This window comes from Ursus maritimus, unplaced genomic scaffold (assembly GCF_017311325.1).
Source record: "Ursus maritimus isolate PB19 unplaced genomic scaffold, ASM1731132v1 scaffold_22, whole genome shotgun sequence".
NCBI lineage: Eukaryota > Metazoa > Chordata > Mammalia > Carnivora > Ursidae > Ursus > Ursus maritimus.
In genome coordinates, this window is record NW_024424675.1 from 14,824,850 (window position 1) to 14,845,593 (window position 20,744).

At 39.2% G+C, this 20,744-nt stretch overlaps 1 protein-coding gene across 4 annotated transcripts in view; it reads right to left on the bottom strand.

Moving 5' to 3' along the window:
• The window catches only part of PLCB1 (phospholipase C beta 1), a 660,507-nt gene that overhangs the window by 176,390 nt on the left and 463,373 nt on the right, over nt 1-20,744 (bottom strand). For all 4 annotated transcript variants that reach the window (XM_040637987.1, XM_040637985.1, XM_040637986.1 and 1 more), the window contains exon 10: nt 2,313-2,459. In XM_040637987.1, coding sequence (XP_040493921.1) covers nt 2,313-2,459 — 147 coding nt within the window. The remainder of the gene's footprint in view (nt 1-2,312; nt 2,460-20,744) is intronic.

Consider the following 20,744-nt stretch of genomic DNA (forward strand, 5'->3'; position numbering starts at 1 on the left):
AAGGCATTTTTGGAGTTAAAAAGGACTACCGGTAAAATTACTGCATAGCACGACTTCTGGGCAGGTGAAACCACATACGATGTCCAAAATTTAACTGAACATATACTTATGTATTTTTAAGAATCTTGTGGTGCTAAGTACATGATAAATGCAAGATGCCATCATCTGCCAGTCTTTACAGTTACGTTGTTTAGGAAGCTATCAAGTGAAAGATCTTAATTGAGTTTCTGTCGACCTCCTCAAACTTGGATGAGAAAAAAGATAATTTCTTTAATTTAAACCTCTCTGTAAAATTTAATAACCTCTTCAGTTATAAATGCAGGTCACAAATCACAACACTATAAGCAAAACTGTGACTCTGCCACCAGGAGAAATCATAGATATTTTCATATCATGTTCCATTGTTGCAAATAGTCACATCATATTATTTATGCTAATACTTAAATTGTGCTCATAGGAATATATATTGTTTTATCTCACATTTGTTTTTTTTAATATTTGATAAAAAATATTTTGTTGGAAATTATCTTCTCTTTCATCCTAATATTATATTTTATGCATTTAACACTACTCTTAGAAGGGTCTATAGACTTCACCAGAATGCCAAGTTGGTTGATGGTACCAAATAACATTAAGATTCTCCTGAGATGGGCGCCTGGGTGGCTCAGTCGTTAAGCTTCTGCCTTCGGCTCAGGGCGTGATCCCGGCGTTCCGGGATCGAGCCCCGCATCAGGCTCCTCCACTGGGAGCCTGCTTCTTCCTCTCCCACTCCCCCTGCTTGTGTTCCCTCTCTTGCTGGCTGTCTGTCTAATAAATAAATTTAAAAATCTTAAAAAAAAAAAGATTCTCCCAGCGAGAACTATGGTCTGTTTTCTCCCTTTGAATCTGGGTAGGTTTGTGATTCTTTTGATGGATAAAGAAGTGACCACACAGAACTTCAGAGGTGAAGTACCATAAGGCAATTAAGCTTCCTCCTTGTTCTTTGGGACATGTGTTCTTGCGGCCATGACCTGCCACGTAAGAAGTCTACCTACCCTGGGGCTGCCATGCTATGAGGAAGCCCAAGCTACATGCTGAGGCCTCTTACAGGCAAAAGATGAGAAGTCCTAACTGAGCTCAAGTTCCAGAAATGTTGGAGAAGCATCCAGATGATTCCAACACCCTACGTGTTCATTACCCCCAAGCACTTACCTGGCAGGTGAAGCCCAAGACAGCAGGAAAGAGAGACAAGCCATCGCCTCTTGTGCCCTATCTGAATTCTTGACATACAGAATATGGATCAAAGTAATATGGTGGCGGTTTTATGCCACTGAATTTTCGAGTGATTTGTTAAGCAACAAGAAATGACAAGAATAGAGTTTAGGATGAACCAAACATGAAATCTAGTTAGTTTTTGGCATGCATCTCTCCCAGTAGATAATGTCAGTTGAAACAAAACAGGCTGAAAGGAGCCTGAGAGCCACCCAGTTTTTATGAAGAACATACAAGTTGCACTTTGACTGACCAGAACTCAGACTATGTGGTTCTGACTAGATGCTCTCAGATTATATGGAAGCATCCTGAGAATCTCACTGTCAGGAGGCTACTTTGCTCTCTCTGTTGAAGGGTCATTTTTATTCTAAGCTCTTTTTTCACCAAGTGTGAGATACCAGGCCAAGGCCCTATTTGATACCAATACAACATACATTTGTACTGGGATGAATGGATCTCCTTAAGGAATTTAGATGAAAGAACTGCTTATCCACCATACAACTGAAACTGTGAAATTCTCTTCAACACCCTTGAATATACAGTGCCTGGATCTCCCTTGTCATTACGTTCATAGTTTCCTGGTCTACCCTGTAGCACAAACCACATGACGCTATTTACAATGAAGTATAGGCTGTCATTCAGGGTTAAATTTGTTTATGTCTAAAGCCCCATTCCACCTTGAGTAAAATTAGCTTTTCCCCTTGAGCACAAGTTACATATGCTTTAGAAATTTCCTGTATAAGAAAACAGTCCAGAGACTAGGTAGTATTGCCAATGGCTTGAAGTCCACTGAAGGAGTTCAATTATACAAAAATTCCATTGGCCCAAAGATAGCAGACGTGATACATATCAGAAGACTTAAAAACTGGGGAAGAGATATGTTGTGAAGAAGTGATACTGCCTCTTACAGGCAGAACCTCTGGTCCCAGAGCTCAGTTCTCAGAGGTGTTCTATAGGAAATGAAAGAAAACACGCCTTCCCTTCTGAACAACAGAAAGTAGAGGTTGGTGAAATTTGGTGAGACTGGCTAAAGTCATTGTCAAAGAACTATGAATTTGTACCTGTGAGGTAGGTGTTGTGTGAGGAATTGATGAAATAGTGAGAAAGGGGCTGAGACATATCTTCATTCAAATCCAGTTTCTCAGGCGAAACGACTCCATTTTCTTCTCCACTTAGATAGCGCATAAAGCCATCCACTGATATCTGTCCTGGAGGAAATGAAGAATTAAGAAGAATGTGAATGAGTTCTTTCTATGGGTAGCTGGTATCATGATGCTTGAACTTTTTTTTTTCCAGAAAACTCTGGTACATCCAAGGTAGAAGATAGTAGTCACAATTGCATTTTAACACGGATAATAGTAGTCAAGGATTATGTTATTTCAGAACAATTATCTCCCAATACCACAGATAATGGAGAAAAATGTATTTACGTGAACCTCATTAACTTTCAGAAGATTTAAATACCTAAACACCAGTCTCTTGTTTTTAAATTAAAAATGGTTATCAACTTTATGAATGGACATCAAAATGTTATTAGTGCTTATCTCTGGGTAATACAATTAGGAGTGAATTTCCAAAGTTTCTGTTATGTATATATGTTAATTTATAATAAAAAAAAAGTTATTCACGAGTGGTTTTATTATTTAAAATGAAGCAGAAGTGTTTCCAATTAATGATCTTTTTCTCTGAAACAGAAACTACAGATGACCACAAATGAGTCTGTCCTAGGAATAAAAACTCAAATGCTCATAAACAAGGCGGTCTTTAAATTTCTTATTTAGAATGACTTCAAATGGAAGAAATATGACTCACACTTGCATTTACTTGGATCCCACTTAGAATTTTTGCTTTCGTTGTAACCTTTCTGAAGTGACTAATGCTAAATATTGAGATAATCCTTTATCTTTATCGCAGTAATCTTTACGGACTGCCCAGAGAGGCCGACCTCACTCTTTTGATCCATTACCACAGTTTGTTTCTTCATCCTTAACAATCAGAGCCTCAAAACCCCCAGCATATTTGTGAGCAGTGGAGATGTTACTTGTCAACATTGTAGGGTAGCATTTCTTTCTTCTTGTTGAAACAGTTTTGTATTAACATAATAGTGATATATGTTCAAAAAATTAGGAAAACTAAAACTTTTCTAAACATGCCTAACTCTATCTTCAGACCTAGGTACTGTTACAATCTTGGTGTGTATGCTTCCAGGAAAAAAAAAAAATAGGTATGTGTGTGTAATTCTTTCATGAAGGTGCAATAATTTAGTAACTTTATTAGATTAACCATAATTAGATTAGTAACCTTTGTATTAGCAGAACAATATATGATAAAAATTGTCATGTAACCTATAATATTTATATCTCATATGTATAAGATATGTGACCATAGCACAACTAAGTAATATTCCATTACCATCAGACATTAAAGTTGCTTCTAATTTTTCACTAGTATAAATGACATTGTACTGAATTCTTTGATGGTTAAGTTTTTGTTCAAACTCTTAATTATTTCCTTAGAATGAATTCCCAGGAATAGAATAGCTGGTTCAAAGACAACACAGACTTATAAGGTTTTTAGTATACATAACCAAGTTGCTTTCTGTTAAAGTTCTAGCAAGTTACTCTTTCATCAATGTTTTTTCCTTCTCTTCACCTCTATACCAAACTTGAAGGTAAAAACATGATATATAATAATTCTAATTTTTATTGAAGATTACTCTTGAATGATAAGAGGTATGCCATCTGCAAGGGTCAAAGCTAGTATTGACTACCACAGTATAAATCGTTTATTTATTTATTTATTTGACAGAGAGAGGGGAGGGGCAGAGTAAGAGGGAGAGGGAGAGAGGCAGACTCTCTGCTGAGTGTGGAGCATGACATGGGGCTCAATCCTGAGACCCCAAGATTACAACCCAAGCCAAAATCAAGAGTCTGACACAACTGACTGAGCCACCCAGGCACCCCTGTAAATCTTTTTACATCCAGTAAGTTTCTCAAAGTAACTGATGAATATTTTTCCCAATTCTGGAAACATTATAGCTAAATTGCCTTTAATATTTTCCAGGAGTAGGAAAATTAAAAAAAAAAATTGGTCATTGGCTCTTGATGAGTGAGGCTGGGTTTTAGAAAAAGAAAAATCTTCCTAAACAGACTGAAATAGGAATAATAATTTGACTCTGAACTTCTTAAAAGTCAGCCCTAACATATACCTTGATAATTTCAATAATGACAAAATGAAGAAGTGTTAAGAAGGTCTCGTGCATTAGAAATAAGAAATAAATACATGAAGGTCCTCGTACTGTTATGTTTGTGTGAATTTTTTTTTTTAAGATTTTATTTTTATGTAATCTCTATATCCAACGTGGGGCTCAAACTCATAACCCTGAGATCAAGAGCTGCATGCTCCAGTGACGGAGCCCACCAAGTGCCCCTGTTTATATGAATATTTAAGAGACGCTATAGTTTGTACCTCCAAATCACCATCACCTAACAAAGTGATTGTTCTGAACATGGTACCATTGATGAGAACACTTCGGGTACTGAGCTTGAAGCCTTTTTTTCAAAGTCGGTTATGGTGAAATGCATATATCCTTTCAGACGGGTTTCATTTTGGAAACAAACCCAAATCAATGCCACTTACAGTCAAAGCTATTTCAATAGACGGCTTTAAAAACTATTTTGGAATATAGAACTCATTACAAATAATTTAAAAAAAACCTAATTTCTTCATGGTCTTCCTTTTTTCTGTGACCCGTCCATCTTGGCAGCTTCTCAACCTAGTGCCCATTCCTCCCTCCCTCTCTCCTTTCCTTCTTTCTTCTCTCATTACCGTCCACTTCGCTACCTTCTTGTTCAACAAAGATTTCTTGAACGTCTGCCATGTGATGAGTACACAGAAAAATAAAGCAGAGCGAAGCACAGCCTCTGCCTTCATAGAGCGCACAATCTAACAGAAAATACGATCATTCACGCCTTGGAAGCCAGGCGTGAGCTCCTCCAAAGCAGGGTGTGCGTTTGTATCTTTGTCATCCCTGGAATCTACCACAATGCTTTGTGCACTGTAGGTGTTAAATCAGTCCTTTTTTTTTTTTTTTGGCTGATTAGTGATTCAAAATAGGAAATAAATTCATTTCAAACTGGAAGATCACCAAGGATAGCATCATTTTGATTCTTTGATCAGGTCAGATGAAATTGCTAATTTTGGCATTTTTAACCTATGCTGATGACAATTTCATACAGCTCAGCCTCTAACTCCAGTTATTTCTCAGAGGACAGGCAGTCAAGGCAAGTGTCTTAAGGGGCCAGCAAAGAAAAAGTAATGTGACTGATGGAATAATGTGCACCCCAGGGAGCTGTGGAGTGTGGAAAACTCACAAGTGTATGCTCCTTCTGAAGGCATAGAAATGACAGCAATAAAATATTGTGGGACTAAACCAACTGTTTTTATGGTGCTGGTGACTCGCAGGCTGTCATGTCTATTATCTTGCAGGAATAAATATCCTTTGGTCCGATCAGCAACTTTAGAGAGCAATTAAAACAAAACACACCAATATGGTGAGGATGACTAATTTTAACTTTAGTATCGATGCCCATTTATTGTGTCTAGTGCCTTCTGGGGATTCATGTTGAGAAAAATTCTGAGCCGTGCTTATGATTAATTTTGTTTTGTTTCATGGGTGCAGGACAGAGAAGTGGGGGGATATAAGCTATATATTTGTTATTTTCAAATGAGGATATTATAATTAAGGTCAAGTTATACTTTACAATATGCCTAAGAACACGTGTCAAAGTTTCATTTAATTCATTAATGAGAAAAGCAGGATGATGACAAAGCTATTTCAAAAAGAGCTATGAGACACTAAGGCATACATATGTGTTGTCAGCACATCACCCAAAACAAAAAACCCCCAAACTTATAAAAATATTGTTAAATTGAATATAAAACTGGTTAATGTTCTATAGATCAATTAAACATAACCTTTGGTTATCTTCTCTACTATTTCACAGGAGTTGATTTTAACATAATTTTTTTTTAGTTTAGATTAAAATCAGTAAAAAAAGAGTTGAGTGAGTCAGTATTTGTGAGGACTATTTATAATTAGTTTTACTGAATATTTAAAAAATCCCCAGTGAAGGAATTTACCTAACTTTGAATAAGAACACAATGCAAGAGTTTTGAGGAGAGTTCAGAATATGATTGCAGACTGCTGGTAAGCAGACACTTGGGAGCAACTTTTCAACCCCAAAGCTTGGCTTTGCTAATAAAGGAGCCAATGTGCAAGACTTCTGATGCATCAAATGACTAGGCAGAGATATGTGAAAGTCAAGAAAAGCCAATGAAACAGTAAGGATAAGGCGTAGTAGGCTTATAAGTCAGGCTCGGAAGTACATTTGCAAAAATGCAGATTTTTTTGGCATAATGAATTAGCTTAAAAAATAGTTCTGACTGGCTTTGGGACAGAAAGCAGATTCTTACAGGATTTTCCTTTGTTGTATATAACCTAGAGCTGGATTATTTCTGTTGCTGTTGATTGAAAAGTATCAGTCCTTCTTTCTCCATCAACCTTGTACTGTTTTTGCAAAACTGCTTACAATTTTTTTTCCTGGTCCACTGAGGAGCACAGAAAAATGAAAAACCTTGAGAATTAAGATAGGAAACATTGCTTTTCTAAACAATTAGTAACAGAACAAGAAATCTAGCTTCCTTATCTGTCAGCAGTAACTGATCAGGGACAAATTCTTCAACCACAGGCTGGGTAAACTGTATGGGCTCTTAAGTCCTTCTTCCTCTAAACTTCAGTGAGTTCAAGTAGTTTAATGTATTAGGGATGATTATTAGCTAAATTAAAACAAACTGTCCCATATTAGGATAATATTAGGAAACATCAAACCACAACTAAAAGCAATGCTTCAATTTCCTAGAATAAAATCAAGAAGAGAAGTCCAAAAGAATATGGCCAGCTTACAAAGGCTACGAATAAAACCCCTTACATATTTTCTTAATAGAAGATTGGTACTTTTCTAACTGGACATGTTACTCATATAATGGCACCTACTAAAGTATGAAAAATAGAACTCCCTTAAGGAATAGGAAAACGCTGCTCTATGAAACTTTTCTGTTCAGAAGTTCTGGTGTTCAATGAAAAAGGAAACCAGTGAGGCAAGAGTGGAAAGATCTGACTTCAGTGGGGAGAAACGATCTTGAAAGAGATAAAAGAGGCAAGTGGCATGACAAAGCAGTGGTCCCCAAGGGCCATTCATATGTCTCATAATTCTTCAGCAATATCTTTGCTGCAAAGAATCTGTCATGGAGTGTTGCACAAATGTCATGGCCAGCAACAGTACCTCTGCCTCCTTCTGCCTCCCTCCTTCCCATGGGGCAGATAATGCTGGGGCTCCTCTGGGGTCCTCCTGAACATGTCGGGAAGACAGAAATTTGAAATTCTATTGTGACAAAATGAGACCTTCCAGGGATGCTTTAAAACCATGTGGTGTGTCCAGTGGCCCTCAGATGGATTTATCTCATGCTTACAAGGGCACGCAAAGGCTCTTGTATATTTATGAGGTACGAGCTGCTCTGATACCTTCTCTAAACCTGGGGCCATCCCACGGCTTTTGGGAACAATTAAGAGTAAGGAGGATCTGTGTCCACAAAAGGGAGCTCTGGAGACTAGAACAGAAGAATGGTCTATCAAGAGCTTGATGGACTGGTTCTCTCACCTTCTGAGGTCCTGACTCCTTTATCTACTGGCTTCTAGAAAGCTAGATCAACAGAACTTTCTCCCTTGAACTCCTGTTCCAGGCATCTAAGAAAAGATGTTTCAGATCAAGTCTCTCTAGGAAGAACAAGAAATCTTGACTTTACCCTGAAGTTGGTTGGGGCACCCTTGTTGGTGGTTATTAATGAGCACATTTTTAGTGAGGGCCCAACTCTGTGTGCCAGAGGTTAAGAATAATGAGGATGTGTCCATCAGTGTCCTAACCTTCAAGACTTAAAAAGCATAGCATATACAATTCCTTTTTGATGCCCTTTGATGTGAAGTTCAGGTTTCTATTCAGTTAGGGTAATGTCCTAATGTACATGTAGCTACAGAGTTTGGAGTCCCATTTAGCAGACAAAGTCACCAATTTCATGTTGGCCACATAAGAACCTTCTGGTCCAACTCATTTTGGTCCAGTTCTGCTCCACTTTCTCTTTTACCGTTCTGCTGCCCAGGTCTGGCTGAAAATAGAGGAGAATTGGCTTTTAATTTTAATTGTTAATGGACTGAATTTGGAAGGAAGGAGTAAGGAGAGGCTGAGTGTGGCCAGTTAGTGGAGTGGCAAAGGTACAGTTAAGAAGCCACCCACTGATTTGCTTCTGATGTAGACACGAATGCAGGAGATGTCTAAAGGATAACAGTATGGTCCACTTGCAATAAGTAAGGGTTGTTTTCTAAATTTAGACCTCTTTCATAGCTGCTGTCTAGAACCACTTCTACTATGATGGATAGTAGAAACAAGCTCCCTCATTTCCCCTTGATTAGAAGCAAATGCTTCCAAATATTTTAGTTGATACTTTTGTTATTTACCCCTACATCTTGAAATAATATGTTTGTTGTACTATTTTTTGACTTCCCACCATGGGAGATGAGGATATTGCTCTTTCTTCTCTCCACCCCACAGCATATGTACACATTCTTCTCATCTTTCTGAGATAGTTACATTGTAATTTAGTTAGATCAGTATTCAGTGCTTATATTATCATGACTGTGTATTCTATTCAGGGCTGAGTCACATAGTAAACCGACAATTATTTTTCTTTCCATGCACAATTTAAAATTTTCCCTGTAGTTGATAATTGTCTTGTTTTGTCATTTGCTTAATTTCTTTGCACATATCTCGAATCCAACTTCAAATGCTCCACCAGTTATCTAAATCTCTTTGCAAAATGTTCAAACAGAACACATGTTCTCCCAGTTTTACTTTCTTGAAGAAGTCTTTTTTGGAGTCTTATGACCTACTCCAATCTAGATTGATCAACTTCCATTTCTTTCACTTCTACTCTTTGTTGAATCTCTTCTATTTTTTGTATACCATGTCTTCTTCTTTCATGATTAGTCTTTTCTTTTTTTTTTTTTTTTAAAGATTTTATTTATTTATTCGACAGAGATAGAGATAGCCAGCGAGAGAGGGAACACAAGCAGGGGGAGTGGGAGAGGAAGAAGCAGGCTCATAGTGGAGGAGCCTGATGTGGGGCTCGATCCCACAACGCCGGGATCAGGCCCTGAGCCGAAGGCAGACGCTTAACCCCTGTGCCACCCAGGCGCCCCACATGATTAGTCTTTTCATTTTAGTGGCAGCACATATGTCAGTAGATTCCTGAGAAAGGGTTCATGAGTGTGAAATATTTTGAGACTTGTATGTCTAACATGGCTTCATGACACTGGCATCCTTGATTGCTAGTTTAGCTGGGTATAATATTCTAGGCTGGAAAAAATTTTCTTTTAAATTTTTGTAGGAAAATTTGCTTCATTGTTTTTTAGCTTCTAGTGTGGCTATTAAGAGGTTTGAAGACTTACAGATTCACCATCCTTAAAACAGATATGTGGCCTATTTAAAAAAAATTGTTTATTTTCTCTTTCTGGAAATTTCTAGCATCATATTCAGTTCCAGTTTCCCGAAATTTTGCAATGCTGTGCTCTGGTGTGGGTTTATTTTTATCTTCTGTGCTGGGCAATCTTTGACCCCTTTTAGCATAAAAGCTATTATCCTTTTATTTGAAGCATTTCAAGAATTATCTTTATGAAAATTTTCTCTGTTCTCTCTTTCTGGAACATTATTTGGGCAAATTTTGCATTTTAATACATCCTCTCTCCTATTTTTAATTTTCTTTCTTTGTTCTACTTTCTGAGAGATTTCCTCAGCTTTGTTCCCAACACTTCTTTTAGTTTTTTGTTTCTCCTGCCCTTTTTTCAATGTCTGAGAGCCAGTGTGTGTTCTCTGACATTTCTTTAAAAAACAGCATTGTGTTCTTTTTCAATAGTGCAATATGTTCTGTTATCTTTCTAAGGATATAAATAACATATGTATATTTAAAGTTTTTCTTCTCACTGCATAACCATTGTTTTGTCCAAAGTTACATATTTTCCTTATTTCTACTTTTTTTTTAAAAAAAGATTTTATTTATTTGAGAGTGAGTGAGAGAGAGAGAGAGAGAGAAGGAGCAAGGGAAGGGGCAGAGGGAGAGGGAGAAGCAGACTTCCTGCTAAGCAGAGCGCTAAACGTGGGGCTCAATCCCAGGACTCCAGGATCATGACCTGAGCTGAAGTCAGAGGCTTAACTGACAGCCACCCAAGCGCCCTTCCTTATTTTTACTTAAAAAAAAAAAAAAAAGTTTTCCTCATATGTCTAATAATTTTTAGTTTTCTGTTCAAATTGCTAAACTAAAAAGTTTGTTTGGATTTATGAATGCATCCGGATAACTGACGATAAATTGAAAATAAATTGTCACTGTGGAGGAATCAGTCTGTCTCTTTGGAGCAACCCCTAATGTCAGTACTTTTAGGTCTTTCATCTTGGGCTGATGAGAGTCCTGAGAGAAGATCTATTTAATCACTTGCCGGGAGAGTGCAGGCCTGGATGCCGGCATTCCAGAGCACATGGGGAAAGAAGGATGGAGGACTCAACACTTGGTACGTTTATGCATACATAAAATATGTAACTTTATCTCCTTGCTTTCAGTGTGGTAGCCCTGCCTTCACCTGGGGCTGTGTCATCCTCAGACCCTCTGTTTTCTTGTCTCCAGAGAGTAAACTTTTAGTCTTTATCCAAGTGGGAGTTCTCACAATTCCTTAAATAATAGTCAACCAGTCCTCCTTATTTTAGGCTGTACCTCTAAACCACTTCCAGATGAACCTAAGATCATCAATTTTAAGACTTTTAGGGGTTCATGGAATAACTCAGATTGGTCCTCAGCTTTTCACGTGGCAGATCTATGATCAGTTTTGTCAGAACTGTTATAGCTGTAAGCATATAGCTAGCTGCCAACATTATGTAATTATTGTCCCTTGTCCTATTGTCTCCACCTTTGCCAGATTATGCCTTTGAAAAATATTTCCTTTAATGTAATTTTAGCTGGTTTAAAGAGAATTTAATTCAGATGAATATATTCAGGCCATCACATTTCTCCTGATATTCCATGATTTTTTCTACTACACCACACCGCAGAGTTTTAAGTTTAAAAAGTCAGATATCATATGCTTTCTTGCTTGATCCTACTATTTTTGGGTAAAATGGAATCAGATGGGAAGAACTGAAGGTCTTCTGTCATAGACCTACTTTGCCTGGTCAGAGACTTATCATGGGTCTCTCTGGTTTTCTTTTATTTACATCTTTCTAGTGAAGAGTGAGCAGTGACTAATATCTCAACGCAGAGAGCACTAGATGGGTAATTTGTCAGTCAGGTTTTTCCCAGGTAGAGCATAGTCAGAGTCACAGAAGCAGTCTGAGCTCTCAGATACTTATCAGCTAGAAAGGTGCTTGGTCCCCTTGGCTTCTCTCGCCAACCTCACGAGGCTGCTGGTGGGGAACAGATATGAAAGTGTGTGTAAGGAGGTGTCAAAGTCCACACTTTTCTAAGGCAGTCATGACAGAGACAAGCTGGCCTTTGATTTTATGAGTACCAGTGAATTGTTCAACTCCCCTTATGGTGGTCCTGGGATGTGTCCCTCATGATTTCATTAAATCAGAAGAAAATACATCCAGATTTAACTTGATTTAATGTAATTTTATTTCCCAAGTCTCTCATGTAAAATTACAATTTGAGTTCAAAGCACTGCCTGAGAAATTATCTGATTAAATCTCAAAAAAATTTAAGGAGACTTCTGGAACTAAATTCTAAGGCAGCTGAAATAAATTGCATATTCAATTCTGGGGTAGTTGGGAGTATTTTTTTTTTTTTTAAGATTTTATTTATTTATTCGACAGAGATAGAGACAGCCAGCGAGAGAGGGAACGCAAGCAGGGGGAGTGGGAGAGGAAGGAGCAGGTTCACAGCGGAAGAGCCTGATGTGGGGCTCGGTCCCATAACGCCGGGATCACGCCCTCAGCCGAAGGCAGACGCTTAACCGCTGTGCCACCCAGGCGCTCCTAGTTGGGAGTATTTAACAGATGAGAAATTTCCTCTCTTCCTTTCCAAGTCCTCTCACCCTTCTCCAGTACACACAGCAACAAAATATTCTAACTGTGCCCCAGGGAAGGGAGAGGTGGCAGAGAAGGGAGAACTAAAGGACATCTTTTCTTCCTGGTTCTGAGTGCACTTGTCGACCAGGACTTCCTTGTCCCAAGTCTAGGGGAAGTTCCAGACCAGTATGATGTCTTGAATAGAGAAGGCTATGACTCTTTTCCCTGGAGATGCTCCAGAAAGTTCCAAGCTCTGGTGTTCCCCAGTGTCAGAAACAGCAGAACGATTTTATTTTTATTCCCTCCCTCTGACTAGCCCCTGGCAGATGCACTAATCAGACAGCATTAAATGTCTAAAGCCATCAAAGGAGACCAGAAAGAGGGGACTAAGATAATTCAGAATAGGGCAAATCAATTCTTAAACAATAGAAGAGCTGACTGTACTTCCTTACATTGCAACGACAAGTTACCCGCCTGTCAATACCCTCTCTTAGCTTCTTTGTTCAGCCCTGGTAGAATTTTTTTTTTAATTCACCAGTAAGAAGTACATCTGAAATAAATCCATAGGCCCTTATCTTCTACTCACAAGCTTATGGAAGTGACTTTTGGTAAGGTGAGGTAACACAAGCTGATGCTCCTCTGTGCCCTGAAACTGCTGAGCCCGGGGGTGAGTCCTCAGCCCCGTATTTTCTCACCACACTCTTCAGGAGCTGCATCACCAGGGAAAGAAAAAAGGACAGCAGCCCATGCTCAAAAGCTAATCTCTAAATAGAATTCATGGCACATTGCTAAGGTGCCATGAAAGTCCCGCTGTCAGGCTCTTTTCTGTTGAGTTTGTGTTTTTTACCAGGATGGTTACCTTGGCAATGAACCCATCATGGCATCAAAGCTCTGCCATGGAACTGTTCCTGAGCGAGTCCTAAAAGCAGATGGAAGGTGGCGGCGGCAGCGAGGGCTCAAGAAAAAAAATTATGTCATGGAGCTTCAAGGAAAGAAAATGTAATGGTTGTATTTACAAACACAGTGGTTTTTTTTTTTTTCTTTTAACTAATGGATTCTGACTTGAAAGGAAATATTTTATATAAGTGCAAGCAGGATATGGAAGGAAGAAAGAGAGAACTAGCCTTTGAAGAGCTTCTTAATTGAATCTATTTCTAGTATATTATTTCACAAACCTTTCTATACTGTTTAGTATATGCAAATATTAACTCATTTCATTCTCATGATAATTCTACGAAGTGGGTAATACTTTTATGTCCAATTTATTGATGAGAAACCTGAGGCAAGTGGCTTGACTAACATCACACAACTTACAAGTGGATAAAATGGGGTTGAAACCCAGGTAGTCAGGGTTTGTGTTCCGTGCTATTAACCAAAACACTATCCTGCTGTAGAGGACACCATACATAATCTGGGAGAAGATAAATAGTAATAATAATAACAATAATCACCATCATCATCATCATTGGAGAAGGAGCTACCTTCACGAGCACTGACCATGTGCGAGGCACAGAAATCCTATGAGAAAAACCCCGTTCCATTTTCAGTTGAACAAACGGAAGCTTAGAGGGGTAAGTAGCTTGTTGGAGGTCACAGGGGTACACAGTGTGAGTGCTGGATCTCCAGGAGCCCATGGCGGGGCAAAGGAGAGAGACAGATGGTGTTGAGTATGGCTGATGCTGTTTATCCACATAGCTTTCCCAGCACTGGCCTGGATGAGGGACACAGAAGATGAAAAGGAGTCTTGCCTCCGTGGAAATTGGCTTTAATCTGAACGCTCCTGGATCAGTCCTAAAAATAGCCCTGAATGTGACCAAGGAAGAGATTTTTTTTCCCCCCATGATTTACTTATCTCTCTAAACAGTGTTACTTTAATCTGTTAAAAGAAGCTGGGCTCAGGCAGGACAAGTGACCCATCTGGCAGAGGCGTGAGGATTAGCTCTTTGATTTGGGTTTGTGTCTCAAGGTCTAAAATTCTTTTCAAGACTTCATTTACATTCTAATCTCTGCAAGTGATTTAAAGGCATCCTCTAGCATTTTTATTCTCCAACTCATGAGTCTAACTTTAAGGAAGAAAAATAAAATACAACAGGAAAGCTGTTATGCCAACGTGAGGACCAGAAAAATGCTAAACAGAAGATGTGACGTTATTTTGTGGGTTAGGCAAAAATAATAATAATAAAAAAATACAGGTTAGCTTAAAAAAAATAAAAATAGTCAAACACATGCAAATAACATCTTTCAAAGCCCGTAGGCACAGAGAAATTTCTACAAGTTCAGTCCTGGAAGACAGATAGCCTATAAATCCACACAAAGTCATCGCACAGTTGAGATGGGCAAACTGGACAATGTGTCTGCCAGCTAGCATGGCCACCAGCCACATTCTGTGGCGCCAAATGCCAATTAGGCAGGATCTGGCACTCAAATGCTTGGATGTCACTGGGATTAGGTGATTGAGAATCCATTCATCATTATTCAATTCTCACTCTTAATGTCATGATACCAGAGCATGTTGGAATGCTACTGGTCCAGTGGCTTAACACCTCCCAAGTCACTTCCAAGTACAGCACAGAAAAGCTATTCCCTTGGCTCATGTTGCTGTAACCCTTGTGTGAGTTCTGCTAGATCAGCTCAGAGAAAGTAAGTGCAGGTGGTTTTACTATCCCATGGCTCACTGAAGTCTATTCGTCTGCTTTCAGAAGTAATGTATGAAATGTCCCCTTTTCAAGAACCTTTGCTTGGACACAAACTTTTCCTACGATACTTGCCAACTAACTGTGCTTTTGCGGAGCTTATGAACTTGGCCGTTTCATTATCTGTTTATTTTCCCATCCTGGAGTCCGTGTTACAGACTCTTCTTCCATCTCCATTGCAAATCTGTTCTATTGCCTTAAGTACGTACAAATACAAGTCCACAATATTGTGTGATAATGTCCACGAAATGACTACATGCTTTTCTCAAAAGCCTTTGCAGATGAACCCCTCACCCAGCTGTCCTGGCTTTCTGTGTCTCTTAAGTTCCCTTTGCACTGAGTTGAACTTGTTGATGTGGTTTGTGTGAAAGTTCTTAATGATAACACCTAACTTTGAATTAACACTTTCCCTTTATCAAAATGTTCTCACGTCTGTGTGTTTATTTACTCCTCCCTGTTCTGTTTGGTAGGTAAGACAAAGTTTTAATATTTAACATGACAGATAAACAAGCTCTGCCCCAGTGAGATTAAACAGTTCTTTTAAATGGATGTGGTTAGGTAAGGACAGAATCCATAATAGAATATTAATCTTTGTTTTTATTTGTTTAACAGAACTGTACTGTATTTATTGAGAAAAAAATCCATTAATAAGTGGACCCACACAATTCAATCCATGTTATTCAAGGGTCAACTGTATATATCTTCTTTATCCTAGAACCCTGAGCTCTTAAACACAGGCTTGGAGTTTTTACACTGGAGTTGTATAACTACTGATTTATTGTTAAGGGTTAAAGGTTCTCAGAGGGTTGGGAACAGTTTGTTGCATTTTATTAGTGCACTGCCATATTGCTCTATCAGAGGAGACCCTTTACAATGGTTCCTGACCATAAGGCAAAGGAGGCAAAATGTTCTAGATTCTTAACCAGAAGGTTATGTGCCATAGTCTGGCTCAACGTTGACTTTCTAAGTGCAAGGACCAAACCTCACTTTCATTTACGTCTCTTCCAGCATCTAGCATAAAGGTAGGCCCAGAATATGTGCTCGCTAATGCTTTCTGATGAGCTCCTTAGAGGATACTATCTCTCAGTGCTTTAAATGTCTCAGCATTCCTGAAATACAGCTCGAATGCACTTTCCTCTTCGAAAGATTCCCTTCTTAAAGCAGTTCCCAACACTCCCTAAAACCTTAATAAACAAAACTTCCCCTTCCCTCCAAGCTTCCCTAGCGCTTAAAGGACACTTAACATATACTGGCTGAATGAATGGAGGTATTTTACATTTTATCTTGTATTACAGTTATTTGTATATATCATCTCCCCTCCAAACTATAGTCTCCTTAAGACAGACTTTATCTTGATTTTGTTCCACTCCTTCGTAGTTCTTAAGCCAGGTGGGTAATACATGTTTGTTAGATTAAAATGTCCATGCAATTACATCAAGCATGTGTTAGAATAAAGAAAAGAGTTCAATGTACCTTAGAGGAGTTCTCCTTTGATTGTGGCGCAGGCTGGAAGTACCTGAGGATTAATCTTTCCTAAAATCACCTGCAGTGACTATGGTTGGGAAACTTAGGTGTGTGTTCTACACTGGCTTCTAGAGTCCATCCCTGGACTGAGCACCAGTTATGCATATGGATAACTGATCTGTTCCATGACCTTATTAGCTGACTTCTCTTCCTTATTCTCACTTTCTATTGGATCATCTCTCAACTCTTTGTACTTGAATCCTCCCAGAGTTGGCACCTGGGAGAACCCAAACAAAGACATACAGCGACAGTAGTAAGAAGCATCTTTGGCTTATTTTCAACATGTAAGGTAGAGTGTTAGGTGGGAAGGTTGATTTTGTCCATCATCCTCAGTTAAGGCTTCATCTTAAAATAATGTTATCTCTACTCTGTTTTGCTTTCACACTGGAGTCCTGGAGACCAGGGTGATTCAGAGTTATGACAGAGTTCCTAGAATCTCTATAATGAATTAATGAAATTATTGGCCATTCTCAGCTTCCTGACATTATTTCACCTATTGCTGTGGCACATTTTTCAGCTGGTAAGTGTTAGGGTAAATGGTCCACAGCTCACCTCATCTGGATTCCTGGTAGACATGGTTTGTTTTCCCTGAAGTTGGTTCACTCTGCATTTGATCTCTTTCTCTCCCACTGATTTGGTGCAAGATCAACTATTAACAATAGTAGACCACGGATAATGCAGATGTTGGGGGCCAAATGTGTGTGACATTGGGGCCTTTCTCCAGGACAGTGTAACCTGTCAAGCTCTTCCTTTTAATTGAGCCATAGTCCCCTGCTGAGAAGGGGAAGGTGTCATAGTCAGCAACTAGTGATGCTATGTTCTGATGGGAGGTTACATCGGGGGAAAGTAGCCATTATCTGCTTTGTTCTGACAGCTCTCACATGAAATGGCAAAGCACCCAGGAAAGGAACAGTCGGCTGAGGGAAAGAGGCTTTAACAAAATTCAGCAGTCTGGGGTCGATTTGGCTACAAAGCTCACTTCTCCGCACCTTGGAACCGGCCTTCAACTTAGTCTTTTATGATTTATATTTTTCCTGACTGCTTGTTTTCTGAACAAAGACCACTTCAACTGTGAATGGACATGGATGTGACTTTCTGGCTAGAGCTGTGCTTCTCGGCAGACATTGAGGTCACTGAAAGAAAGTCTGGAGGAGAAAAATCCCAGGCCTCCTCAGCCAGACATATGCCTCTCCTCAGCCTCTGCCTCCTGGGAAAAGAGGAAATGCAATCAAGGAAGGGGAAAAGGGAAGCAAGTTACCAAGTCAACTAATGAAACAATGGACTCATATTGGCTCTCCTGAAACATTTTTTTTTTTTTTTCATTTTAGCCAGTTGGAAATGTAGAGAAGTCTATGAACATATGAAACACAGAGTCAAGAGGAGCTTGGAATATACTCACAGATGATAATGTCATTCTTCTGTGACCTTCCACAGAGGCTGGAAAGTCAATAGGTGGAGTTTAAATGGGATCTTAATCAATAAAATACTAGAGAGGCTTTTCAGCCACTTTCCCAGTGTAGTAACTTAATTAAGGCATGAAAAGAACTGGCTGCGCCATCCACTTTGCATCTGCCTTTGTCTTTTGGGAAGAAAATCTATCTCGTTTGAGTTGACTCTATACATTCAATTCTTTTATTTCTTGTACTGCTACGCAGGTAATCTCTACAAAAATATTTAAATGGATGCCGTCTGAATTGTGAGGCAGATCTTTAACCAGTCAATATGTCCTCCACATGAGTGGTTTTTAAACTGAGCATCCTGAATCTCCTGGGGTTTTGGGAGAAGTGCCTGCAGAGAATGAGGTGGAGGGGGAGCCAGCTACATGCCAGGCTCCCCCTCTCTTCAGCCAAAAGAGTGCTTTGAAAGCTTTTTCCTACCCCTTGGCCTTTCTTGTGAGACTTGCTTAGAAGAAACAAACACGAATAAAATAGGTTACATCAAAGACAGGTTTTGAAAATGACTTTTGTGGAAGCCAGCTGCTAACTTCTAAATAGTTGATTTGTATCTCTTTTTCTTAGTAAGTCCCGATGGAGGACCCCAAGTCGGGGTCTGGAGTAGGAGGGAGGACTCTGCACGGGGGCACAGAAAATACGGTCCCAGTCTCAACGTTGTCGCTTCCTTAGCTGCCTCTTCTGAAAGTTTGGGCAAAATGCTAGGTCCTTATAGACAGGAGAGCCCATGATTTGAGGCCAGTGGCCAGGCCTTTGTGAATGGTAACAACTAAGACATTTATGTGACAGGTCGGAAGGAATGAGCCATGGGCACTGCTTCTTTTCATGTTTTTTCTCTCAGTGCTCACTTCTGATTCTGTTAGGGCCATTTATGAAAGTTGCTTATCTTTGTTTGGGTTCTTTTAAAAGTAGGCTTTGAGACAAGGATTTGGGTGCCAGTAACTTGTTTGGGAGGCAACTCCAAGAAATAACAGCAGAAGAGTACAGAAATGTGAAGGGAGGGGAAGGTGGGTGGCCTAGTAAAGGGAACATTATCAAGCAAGTTACAGTTGTGGGCAACTCTAGGGAAAGTCCTAGTTGTAGTGGAGCTGCTGACTGTGTTGCAACAATGAGTGCCAAGGGACATGGGAAGAACACCTGGGTCTGCTAATGTTGGTATCACCCCATTTTACAGATGAGGAACTTAAAGCCCAAGCAAGTGAAGTCCTTTGCCCCAGGTTAACTGGCTTAACCATTAAGACTTTTCTTTTTCCTTTAATTATGTATGTTTGATTTCTCAAGGATAAACAGTAGACATTAATAAAAATAATCATGTTTTTTATAACTTCTACCTCCTAACCAGAAATGGTGCTGGGAAAATAATGATTTTTTAAAAAATCTACCAGGAAAATTAAGTGATGAAGTAAGTAGTAAAATTCCAGTGTAAATCTTCACATTTTTAACTATAATTCCATTTTAATAAAAATATTTATAAAAGAACTGATTGAGTCAGAAATGAACATTTGTGCACAGATAGGACTGGCCATATTTTTTCAGCCTTTATCATCAAAGGATTCTAATTTCTTCTTAATTGCAATAATTGAAATAAGCCTCTTAGCCAAGAGACGGCAACATTCAGGAATGCCTCTGCCCAGTGCTGTGAATCGCACTTCCAGATCCATAAATGGTTTGAAATAATTTGGCATAAATGCCAAGGACCACTTTCATCAGTTCAAGTCAACAACGGTTTTGCAGGCAGCAATAAATACATGCAACTTTCCTATCATGAGCAACTTACTTAATTCTCCCAGCAACTCTCTCAGGGAATTTTTTTTCAAAAAATGAGAGAACGAGGGGTGGGGTCAGTCAAAAAGGTTAAATGGCTTCCTAAGGTGAAGAAAACACTGGGGATGAATTGTTCATTTCTGACCCAGGTTTAGTGGGATCAGCTGTTTTTATCTGCCTGGGGAGGCGGCCGTTGCTCCTTCTGGGAAGCACATCTGGACTGAATTTCAGGGGACCACCTTCCTGCCACTGTCAGTCCAAACCACGTGGTTCAGGTAGTGGCCTCCTCATTGGCTCTACAGAGAGTCAGGTGACCCAAGTCTGCCCAATTATTACATTCTCTTCTCCAGGCCACAGTGATCCTCTTTCAGCAGTGACTTGCTTAATTTATTTATTTATTTATTTATTTATTTATTTATTTATTTATTTATTTTGACTTGCTTAATTTAAGCCAGGCTCGGGTTTCTGGTACTTTTGATGGAAATACGAGTAAAAATAATTTCAGGATTGGAGCTGCTGGTGGCTTTCTTGTTACTTTAGGAGAGTCTTCCCAAGCCAGTATATTAACTCGAACCCCGTACAGAGAAAATGACTGGAGATGAAGAAAGACAATTCTTGATGACATCATTTGAGCCCCAGGATATAGTCAGGCCTGAATTCATTAACACCTTGCAGTGTAAATCCTGACAGTGGTGTTGTTTTTAAATTTTATTTTTTGTAGTGCAAGTGTCTGACTAAAGCTTTGATTGTGGAGGCATCCATTTCAAAAGCCATCCACTTCAAAGACAACTATCTTGAATAAACCCATTGCCGGCCACCTGACTAGGTGGGGAGTCAGGCCTCCTCCCCACACTGAGACTCCTTTGCTTTAGAAAGTTTGGTTTACTTCAATAACTGGC